Genomic DNA, 12,026 nt, shown 5'->3' with positions numbered 1-12,026 from the left:
TAATATTTTGTTGTCAATATATGTGATGTCTCAAATTTATGATTTGCCATGTTTAGTTTGCTTATTCGTGGCTTTCTCTTTTAGGTTTCTTAAACTTTCTTAGGTGTTTATTGTCTGAAATTATGAATTGGTGTTTTTAGTTTGCTTTTTCGGGTCTTTCTGTGCTAGGTTTTTTAACCTTTCATATTTGTACGTTGTCTGAAACTTATCTTTTCATCATTTGTCTGAAACTTATGATTTTAGATAACTAGTTTGATTTTTTTTTTTGGTTCGACTTTTTGAAACTTACGATTTGTGATCTTACGATGTCTAATATATATTATTTTAGGTGTTTAGTATGCTAATGTTAGTTTTTGGAACCTGGTATCATAGCCTTTCGTAGGTGTATAGGGTTGGAAATTTATGATATGGGGTTTTTTGTTTGCTTTTTCGTTCCTATTCTACTAGTTTTCTTAGTCTTTCGTAGGTATTTGTTGCCTGAAACTTATGATTCGGGGAATTTATTTTGATTTTAAGTGCTTTTGCTGCTGGATATCTTGGTATTTGTTGGTACTTATTTGGGATGTATAGTTTTTTCTTGGTGGTTTGACTTGTTTGAAACCTACGATTATTTGGAACTTATAGCTTGCTAATTTGGACTTTTGTGAGCTTGGTTTCTAAAGCGTTCGTGTGTTGTCTGAAACTTATGATTTGGGACGTTTATTTTGGTATTTGAAGGCCTTCTTTATTAGGTTTCTCTATCTTTCTTAGGTCTTGCGTTGTCTGACACTTATGATTTGGCTGTTTAGTATGATTTTCGGGGCTTTTCTAAGCTAGATTTCCTGTCGTTCTTAGGCGTGAGTTGAATGAAAATGTTATTTCAGGTCTTTTTTCTGTATTAGGTTTCGTACACTTTTGTAGGTATGTTTTGTCTGAAATTTATGATTTGGGGTGTTTTCATTGCTATTTTGGGCCAATTTGGTTAGTTTGCTTAGCCCTTCATAGGAGTGTGTTATCTGAAACTAACTTTTTGGGATGATTAGTTTGATATTTTTAGGTATTTGTAGCCAGGTTTCTGAGCCTCATAGGTGAGTATTGCCAAAAACGTATGAATTTGGATGTTTTGTTTGCTATTTCAAAATTTCCTTTGCTAGATTTCTTAACCTTTTGTGGGTGAGTTTCGTCTGAAACTTATGATTTGGGAATTTATTATTCAAGCTTTTCTTAGCTAGGATTTCTAGCTTTTCATTGGTGTGTGTCGTATGAAACGCATAATTTGGGGTGTTTAGTTTTCAATTGTGCTGGGTTTCTTAGCTTTACGTTGATGTGTGTTGTCTGAAACCTATTTTTCACATTGTTAGCTTGCAATTTGGGATGTTTTGTTTGCTATGAGCTAAAGCTCTCAGCCTCTCACAAGTGGGTTTTGTCTTGAAGTAAATATGGGATTTTTATTCTGGTATTTTGTGATTTGATTTGTCTGAAATTCATGATTTTAGGACGCAAAGTTTGGTTTTTCTTCCTTTAACCTTTTTAAGATGTGTAATTTGGGATTTTCAGCTTGCTAATATGGACTTCCCTTAGCTAGGTTTCTTAGGTCTTTGTCTGTTTATTGTCTGAAACTTGAGATTTAGGTTTATTAGTTTGCAATTTTGAGCCTGCATCTGTCAGGTTTCTTAGCCTTTCATAATTGTGTGTGGTCTGGTATTTGTGATTTCAGCTATTTTGTTTGGTATTAGCTATTTTATTTAGCCTTTTTAAGTGTATATTATTTGAAATTTATGACTTGTGATGTTTATGTTGAAATTCCTAGTTTTTACTGCAAGATTTCCATAAGTGTGTCTGATTTGACTCTTACGGTTTGAGTGTTTTACACAAATGTATGATTTGGGGCGTTTATTTTACTATATAAGGTCTTTCTGTGCTAGTTTTCTTTTTCACCTTTCGTAGGTGTGTGTTTTCTTATAGGTTTGATTTTTATAGCTAGATTTCTTAGCCTTTGTCACGTTTTTGATGTCAGAAACTCATGGTTTGGGGTGTTATTTTTTAATTCAAGGTTGTCACTGCAAGGTTTTCTAGCATTTTGTTGGTGTTTGTTGTCAGAATCTTATGATATAGGATTTCTTGCTTGGTTTTTCATGGTTTTACTTGTTCGGAACTCAAAATTTGGGATAACTAATTTGCTAGTCTGGACTTTCATGAGCTCGGCTTCTTAAGCTTTCGTGGATACGTTTTCTGAAACTTATGATTTTGGATGTTTAGTTTACTATTTGTAGGGTTTCTATGCATCCAAGCTTTTTGTAGGTGTTTATTGCTTGTCACTTATGATTTGGGCTGTTTAGTTTGACTTTGGGGGCTTTTCTTTGCTAGATTTCGTAGCCTTTCTTAGGTGTGACTTTTCTAAATCTTATGGTATCTGTTGTTGGTGTGTGTTGTCTGAAACTTATGATCTGGGTGTTAATTTTTATATCGGAGGTTTTCACTGCTAGACTTCTTGGCCTGTTGCTTATGCTTATTGTCTGAAACTTATGGTTTTGGACGCTTAGTTTGGTTCTTCGTTTGATTAAATAAAAAAACAAGTTTTTTCAACTGAAAGTAAGGAGCGACATTAAAACTTAAAACAAACAGGAACTACTTCGTATATGAAAGGGGTTGCTTCCTCATCAACGCCCTGCTCTTTGCACTAAAGTTTGACTCTTTCTCTCAACTTTTCTTTTTAAAACAGTAAAAAACTTTAGCGTAAAGAGCGGGGCGTTGATGAGGAAGCAGCCCCTTTCATATACAAAGTAATTCCTGTTCGTTTTAAGTTTTAATGTCGCTCCTTACTTTCAGTTGAAAAAACTTGTTTTTTTATTTAATTTCTGAACGTTTTTGAATCAAGGCATGTTTTGATTTTGGCTCTCCGCAGAGGAATAATTAAAACGAAATTTGCATTTTTTTTTTTTTTTTTGGCTAAACGGCTTTCTGATAATTTTGATCGAATGATTTTGAGAAAAAAGAGCGGGGGAGGAAGCCTAGTTGCCCTCCAATTTTTTTGTCAATTAAAAAGGCAGCTAGAACTTCTAATTTTTTACGAATCTTTTTATTTGTAAAAGATATACGTAACTTATAAATTAACTTACGTAAAGAATTTTTTATTCTCATGTTTTTATTACACATATGAGAAGATTCGCTCCCTCGTCAGTACCTCGCTCTTTACACTAAATCTTAAATTTTGTCCCAATTCATTAAGAATGACCCCTGAATCACAAAACCCGTAGAATAAATAGTTGACATTACTAAAAATACTTTAGCGTAAAGAGCGAGGCATTAGGAGGAGGTGAGCCCCTCATAATAATTTCTGTTCGGTTTAAGTTTTAATGCTGCTCCTTACTTCCAGCTGAAAAAAACTCTTTCATATTTATTTTTTCATTTTTTTTTAAATAATGCTAGTAAATCCTGCGCTCCCTTCATGGAAATTTTCTTCCCCCATGACAAATTCCTCGATGGAAAGTTCCCCCAGTATATCCCCCTCTTCTCAACCCTTCCCCCTCAACCAAAAAATCCTCCTGAAAACGCCTGTATACTTCCCAATAACCATTACTAAATGTAAGCACTGGTCAAAGTTTGTAACTTGTAGCCCCTCCCACGGGGACTATGGAGGAGTAAGTCGTCTCCAAAGACATGGTTATAAGGTTTTTCGACTACACTGAATAAAATGGCTATCTCAGAGTTTTGATCCGTTGACCTTGGGAAAATAATTAGCGTGGGAGGGGGCCTAGGTGCCCTCCAATTTTTTTTGGTCACTTAAAAAGGGCACTAGAACTTTTCATTTCCGTTAGAATGAGCCCTCTCGCAACATTCTAGGACAACTGGGTCGATACGATCACCCCTGGGGAAAAGAAAAAAAAAAACAAAAAAAAAACAACAAATAAACACGCATCCGTGATCTGCCTTCTGGCAAAAAATACAAAATTCCACATTTTTGTAGATAAGAGCTTGAAGCTTCTACAATAGAGTTCTCTGATACGCTGAATCTGATGGTGTAATTTTCGTTAAGATTATATGACTTTTAGGGGGTGTTTCCCCCTATTTTCTAAAATAACGCAAATTTTCTCAGGCTCGTAACTTTTGATACGTAAGACTAAACTTGATGAAACTTATATATTTAAAATCAGCATTAAAATGTGATTCTTTTGATGTAGCTATTGGTATCAAAATTCCATTTTTTAGAGTTTTGGTTTCTATTGAGCCGGGTCGCTCCTTACTACAGTTCGTTACCACGAACTGTTTGACTTGTTTAAAACTTACAAATTGGGATCTTCATCTTGCTTTTTTGGATATTTTTTTTAGCTACATTTCTTGGGCTTTCGTATGTGTGTGTTGACTGCAATTTATAATTGGGTAGGTCTAGTCTCTTATTTAGAGGCTTTTTATTCTAGGTTTCTCAACCTGAAAAATCAATTTCACGTATATTACTTTCTATATATGTTGGACCATCCAATTCGGCATTGTCCACTCCTCTAAAAGTCGCTTCTAGGGTTAGCATATTCCTGATATCTTCAAAGTTCCCTCCTTTGAGATAATTTACCTTTGAGAAAATCTCCTTTGAGGTGTCTCTGCAAATTCTATTCTATCCCTAGCTGAAACACATGGGTGCCTAGTTCTATAATAACATAATGTTTTTATTATCGATTCGTAAGGTATAATTTACTATTAATACTTTGGCATTGATACAGAGGTTTGCCAGCACTGAAGGGGGTGCAAGTTGTGTTTTATCCCCAAAGGAAAATGTGATGAGATAGCTATATATTTATGTCTTTAGCACTCTTAAATGTTTGTTCAAGAAAAAGAAGGAAAGATGAAACCCTTTATCAAAATTGTTTAATCGTGACGTACACAAATGGATAAGATAGGGAGAGACTGACCGACATTTAATTGTATTTTTTTATCATTGTAAATAGAAATAGAGGCATATTGGACTTCCTCTAGTGTCATTGACTTCAGTGTCCGCCTTCTTCGACTGCATTTCTTTATTGTAATTAAATAAAAAAAAACAAGTTTTTTTTAAATGAAAGTAAGGAGCGACATTAAAACTTAAAACGAACAGAACTTACTCCGTATATGAAAGGGGCTTTTCCTCCTCGACACCCCGCTCCTTACGCTGAAGTTTTTTATTGTTTTAAAAAGTAGAGTTGCGAGAAAGAATCAAACTTTAGCGCAAGGAGCGGGGTGTCGAGGAGGAAAAGCCCCTTTCATATACGGAGTAATTTCTGTTCGTTTTAAGTTATAATGTCGCTCCTTACTTTCATTTAAAAAAAATGTTTTTTTTTTATTTAATTTCTGAAAGTTTTTGAATTAATGCATGTCTGATTTTGGCTCTCCGTACATAAATTACTAAAATGAAATTTGCATATTAATTCTTTTTTTGGCTAAATGGCTTTCTCTTAGTTTTGATCAGACGATTTTGAGAAATAAGGGGTGGGGAAGGAGGTCTAGTTGCCCTCCAATTTTTCGGTTACTCAAAAAGGCAACTAGATCTTTTAATTTTTAACGAACGTTTTCATTAGTAAAAAAAACGTAACTTAAGAATTAACTTACGTAACAAACGTACATAACTTACGTTACGTGTTATCCCAATTCTTTAAGAATGACCCCTGAATCAGAAAGGCCGTAGAATAAATAGTTGAAATTATTAAAAAAAATTTTAGCATAAAGAGCGAAGTATTTATCTCCTCCTAAATACCTCGCTCTTTATGCTAAAGTATTTCTAGAACCCTTCATATGCGTAATAATCTCTGTTCGTTTTAAGTTTTAATGCTTCTCCTTACTTTCATTTGAAAAAAACTTTTTCATGTTTATATTTTCATTGTTTTTTTTTATAGTGATGCTAGAAAGTCCAGCGCCCTTTTTATTGAATTTCTCTTCCCCCATGAAATACTCCTCCTCGGAAAGATCCTCCCATATAGCCCCCTCCCCTGAACCCCACACCCAAACCAAAAAAATCCCCCTGATAATGTCGGTACACTTCCCAGTAACCATTACTGTATGTAAACATTGGTCAAAGTTTGTAACTTGCAGCCCCTCCCCCAGGGACTGTGGGGGGTAAGTCGTCCCCAAAGACATAGTTATTATGGTTTTCGACTATGCAGAACAAAATGGCTATCTCAAAGTTTTGATCCGTTGACTTTGGGAAAAAATGAGCGTGGGAGGGGGCCTTGGTGCCCTCCAATTTTTTTGGTCACTTAAAAAGGGCACTAGAACTTTTCATTTCCGTTAGAATGAGCCCTCTTGCAAAACTCTAGGACCATTTGGTCGATACGATGACCCCTGGAAAAAAAAACAACAAAAATACAAATAAACACGCAGCCGTGATTTGTCTTCTGGCAAAAAATACGAAATTCCACATTTTTGTAGATTGGACCTTGGAATTTTTTCTATAGGGTTCTCTGATACGCTGAATGCGATGGTGTAATTTTCGTTAAGATTCTACGACCTTTAGGGGGTGTTTCCTCCTATTTTCTTAAATAATGCAAATTTTCTCAGGCTCGTAACTTTTGATGACAAAGACTAAATTTGATGAAACTTATATATTTAAAATCAGCATAAAAATTGGATTCTTTTGATATATCTTTTAGTATCGAAATTCCGTTTTTTAGAGTTTTGTTTGCTATTGTGCCGGGTCGCTCCTTACTACAGTTCGTTACCACGAACTGTTTGATCCTGTTTTATATTTCTTTCTCTGTCTTAGTTTTCTTTTCTTTTGCGTGGGATTAGACAAATCTTCACTAATTGAGAATTGAATATTTTAATTGTAATTTCACTTTGCATCTTTTTCCTTTCTTTTATTTGTCTTTATTTTTACAAAAGAAATAAGTAAAAGAACTAGGTAATTAAATAGGAATTGGAAAGCCACATTTGGTTTTTTGTATTTAACCAGAATTTTTCGAACTTTTTGTTGAAACGTGGGCAAGATAAATTTGTTTTCGTTTTTCTCAGGTATGATGAGCACGTTGTCTTGGTGCCTACTTTCGTTCCCTCATATTTGGTATAAGTGTTTGAAAGTTTTCTGTTTTCTAAAGTTTCCTGAAAATCAATTACACGCGTCTTTTTTTCTTTATAAGTTGGCCTATACACTTAGGCAAACTTTGCCGTTATAGAAGTTGCTTCAAGTGATAGTAGATTCTCGATATCTCCCAAGTCCCCTTCTATAAGATAATATACTACGAGAGTAAGTACTAATACTAGCTTCTATTTCTATGGTCTTTCTTTGCAGTTTCTATTCTATCCTAAGCTGAATAACATGGATGCTAATGTACATAGTAACATATTGTAACTATCTATCGTTATGGTAAATTTTACTATTCATACTTTGGAATCGAGACAGGGTATAACCCAGAACTTATGGGGGTATAAGTTGTCTTTTATCCCAAAAAAATACGCATTGTGATAGCGAAGCATTTTTTGTCTTTGGTAGTTTAAAATGTTTATTTTGGGAGAAGCAAATAAGAAGCCAATTATCAAAAATGTTTAATTGCGACCAACATAAATGGTCGAGATAGCCAGAAACCAATCGATGTTGAATTATATTTTTGTAATCATTTCAGATATAAATAGGGAGATCCTGGACTTTTTCTAACGTCTTTGATGGAAATAAAGGTCCATAACCATATACAGTGCAATAATTAAAACATGGGTACTCTCGTTGGTACTATCCTTTTTTAAATTTTCTATCACCAAAATCTGTAGTACTACAAACTTCCTAGTATTCTTGTTTTTTTTCAGGTCATATAATAGCAGCCGAGCTAAAAGAAGGTCAAAACTGCAGAGACAGCAAAGTAGAGAAGGTCTACCAACTGTAGTGAAGATCCACTCTCCACAAAATTCAAGAGACAATCGCAAAGCAAGTAAGTTTTCTTATTTGTACTGTTTTGTGGCAGCAAGAGTTCGGTTACGTCCTGGTTTTTTCCCTTAGCCAGTCTATTTTGATTCACTTCAGAGAAGGGGTGAATCTCTAATCTCCGTAGTTTTTCTTATAAGAAATGAACGCCGGGCAAAACTAATGAACATTACACATATAAAACAAATTGATGTATATATATATATATATACATCTCACCTCACCTTTAATATTGTCTCAACGGTTAGCAAAATTTTCGGAATGTATTAGGTGAAATCATCTGGTTGTCATTATGCTGTTGCCTCGTGGTTGTGAACAGTACAAAGTGGATTATTTTTTTTCATTTAAAAAATTCATTTTCCTCAATAGATTAATAAAATTGTACTGAAATTATATTTCCAGCGATTCAGACATACCATGATGAAACTCAACAGCTTGTGCTACAGCATACTAAAACCAGCGCCTCACAGAGAAGTCGCTCCAACGATAGCACCGACACTTCAGACGCAGAAACCCGATCAGATTCCTTGACACTCTTATCGGTGAGTCTCCTTTTTCTTCTATCATCACTGATATATATATATATATATATATATATATATATATATATATATATATATATATATATATATATATATATATATATATATATATAGACTTTGGTATTGATTACGCTCACCTGTTTGCTGTGTACTACTAAAAGGAGGTTGAAGTTGAAGTTGAAGATGACGTAATCTTGCTTGACTTGTTAAATTTAATGAAGATGACGTAATTTCGCATGGCTCGTTCTTTTAGAGCTCACTGGACGCTAGACAACTGGGAACCCTCGGTTGCAACTGAGGATGATGTATTGCACACACGCAGGTGTTATATAATACTTTAGAAGATGTTTTCTTTTCTTCAAGGTGTTTTTTCTTCTAAACTTTTATGGTTTGGAGATATTTCTTTTTCTTCAAGACATTTTATTCGAGATTTTTTTTTCTTCAATATGTTTTTTTTCCTCAATATGTTTTTTTTCCTCAATATTTTTCACCAAGGCACGATCTAAACCCCTAAAGAAACATGTGTTTTGATTCAGGGAGCCATTATAATCCATCATCAAAGTTTTTTGTCTCCTGTAGGAATTGAACGTAAGACCAGAGATTTTCCCAACGGAATGGTGCCTTAGACACTCAAACTAGCAAATCATTCCTTGTACTATGTTCCTGGAATTAGATTCAACGCAATGATTTATCTTCAAGCACACGCAATCATCCAACACTGCTAGTGATAATTAATCCACTAAGCACATGTGACTGCTATATCATTGTTTAGATGACATTATTGGAGTGGTAACATCATGGATATTACTCATGTTCTTAGTGTATTTTTAACAATGGATCCACTCACTCTATTGAAAGTTGAACGAACTATATGGGTGTAATGACACCAAGAGTAAGCTCATGGTTAGAATATGATGCATGTTCCTATACGGTCAATAGTCAGTCTTTTCCTCTTTGCTACATAGAACTTTACAGTTATATTAGAGACAACCTTGAGTGGGTTTACTTAATGACTACAGATGTACCTAGGTCACAAAACCCCTAAGATGCAATAGTTAACGATATTCAAGATTCATCTTGGAGCAAGGAATCTAAAAGATGAAGACAAGGCCTTTATATATACTTATAAGTTTGATTAAAAATAAATTTATAAACTCTATTAAGACATTTTTTCTTAGGGCACTGAAATCAATATAATACAGCCAAAAAAGGATATTTTCTGCTATGAAGTCATTCAATCGAGGATTGTCTATATCAATGCTGAAAAAATCGATGTAAGCATACCCACAGCATCAAAAATATAATACTGTATGAAAAACAAAGCATTTGATCGACAAATACAGAAATCTTGATAGGTGGGGGGACTTATTAGGGGTAAATTCAGGGGGACAGTAGACATATGACTTAATTCCATATTTTGTTCTTTTTTTTGTGGTATTATTTTCTGACTTTTCCTGATCTCTGCCACTCTGTGTCTGGCTCAGGGTACCTTCTGGGACTCTCTTACCATTCTTAGAGAATTTTCACATGCTGAAATACCCTGAAAAAGTTTTTAATTTGAGCACCGAGGCTTACCATTTATTCCTTAAGCATTTTCAGACACTTTCTTGCCACACATTATGTTTTAAATCCATTGTGTGTGTTTTTAGCGAACGGTTCCCTTTGTGGCACACCAAAATAGTTCACATCATAGTGGCTTTAGTGGACTGCCCATCGGCATCCCTGCTGTGCCCCTCATCATCACAATAGCCTTTTCACCATTTTTCGCTTAGAAATTACTCGATAAACTAAAATTGATCTTTGTTTGTATTTGAACAGCGGGACTTTCGATTTCATTGTAAGAATGTAAGGTTTTAAGGCAGTTCATTCGACTTTGGCTCTCTCTGGCTGACTCACGGCCCATATGGCAAACGCTCTCATTCCCAACGCATTTTCAACCCTTTTCCTAAGAAATAACCCTGAAAACTAAAATTGACTTATTTTTTACTTTAAGAGCTGGACTTTCCATTTCATTGTTGTTATGTAATAGTCCAAGCCAGTCAATGTTATCGTGGCACTCAAATCTAACATGCGGCACCTTTTGTCACACACTATTATTCCTTCAGCATTTTTAGTCGTTTTTCTACAAAAATAACCCTATAAACTAAAATTGACCATTGTTTTTATTTGAAGAGTGGGACTTTCTATTTTATTTTCAGAATATGATAATCCAAGGCAGTTTACGCCATCGTGGCACTCTATGGCTCCACTTTGTCACCTTCTCCCACAAAATATTATTCCTAATGTATTTTCCACCATTTTCGTACAAAAATAAATTTAAAAACTAAAATTGTCCATTGTTTTTATTTGAACAGTGGGACTTACCAGTTCATTGCTAGAGTTGATATCCAGGTCTGTTCACGGTGCCGTGGCACACTATGACTGTCCAGTGGCATCATCTTTCAAAAACTATAATTCCTTAAGAATTTTCAGTCATTTTCCTACAAAAATAACCTTTAAGTTTGAGTTCAGCAAGGGTACAGGCACGCTTTTAATGATTATTAACGATTTACAAATATAATCGTTAACTGAGTTTAAGTTAGGTTTGTTTGTGCTCACCAAGAGTACATGCATGCTTGCTGATCCCAAACAAACCTAGCTTAAAATCACTTAACGGTGATTTTTGTAGGAAAATGACTGAAAGTACTTTAGAAATGATACTGTGTGCCAGAAGGCACCGCGGGCCAGCAATGATGTGCCACGGGACCGTAAAATGCCTTGGATTATCAAATCCTAACAATGACCCACTGTTCAAATAAAAAATGGTTGATTTTAGTTCATAGGTTTATTTCTCTAGGAAAATGATTGAAAATGCTATGGGAATGATAGTGTGTCCAGAGGGTGCCACGGATCAGCCAAGGAGTGCAGCAGTAAAGTGAGCTACCTCGTAAAATCACATTCCAACAATGAAATGGAAAGTCTTGCTGTTCAAAAACAATGTTCAATTTTAGTTTATAAGGTTATTTTTGCAGAAAAATAACTGGAAAGGCTTTATGAATGATATTTTGTGCTAGAAGATTCCACTGACCAGCAATAGATTGCCACGGTGGCGTGAGCTGCCTTAGACTATCACAATTCACCGAAATGAATGGCCTTTTTTTATAGGGTTATTTATGTAGGAAAATTGGTGAAAATGTTTTAGTGATTATGACGGGTGCCTTAGGAATGCCACGGGGCATTCAAATAATGCCATGATGACGTAAACTGTCCTGGTGTATCACAAAGGGAATAGCTTGCGAAAAACCACAAAGCAATGGATTTAAAGCATGATTTATATAAAGAAAACGTCTGAAAATACTTTAGGAATTCGTAGTTCTATTTTATTTAAACTACGGTACACGCCCCGTTGTTCAAATAAAACATATCTGTCAAGATATTCAAACGTGTGAACATACCTCGGGAATGATAAGGTGTGACAGAGGGTAACAGAAGCCAAACACAGAGTGGTAGAGGATGGGAGTTGCCAGAAAATAATGTATATATATATATATATATATATATATATATATATATATATATACATATATATATATATATATATATATATATATATATATATATATATATATATATATATATATATATATATA

General features: G+C 34.6%; 1 protein-coding gene across 8 annotated transcripts in view; it reads left to right on the top strand.

Moving 5' to 3' along the window:
• The window catches only part of LOC136033052 (uncharacterized), a 342,211-nt gene that overhangs the window by 158,844 nt on the left and 171,341 nt on the right, over window positions 1-12,026 (top strand). For all 8 annotated transcript variants that reach the window (XR_010618844.1, XR_010618843.1, XM_065713633.1 and 5 more), the window contains 2 exons: window positions 7,741-7,862; window positions 8,258-8,397. Coding sequence is in view for 6 of the 8 variants with exons in the window: in XM_065713633.1 (XP_065569705.1) it covers window positions 7,741-7,862; window positions 8,258-8,397 (262 nt within the window). In the remaining 2 variants the exon portion in view is untranslated. The remainder of the gene's footprint in view (window positions 1-7,740; window positions 7,863-8,257; window positions 8,398-12,026) is intronic.

This window comes from Artemia franciscana, chromosome 11 (genome assembly GCF_032884065.1).
Source record: "Artemia franciscana chromosome 11, ASM3288406v1, whole genome shotgun sequence".
NCBI classification, from domain to species: Eukaryota; Metazoa; Arthropoda; class Branchiopoda; order Anostraca; family Artemiidae; genus Artemia; species Artemia franciscana.
The sequence above is the reverse complement of the archived record's forward strand: the minus strand, read 5'-3'. Positions and strand labels throughout refer to the sequence as shown.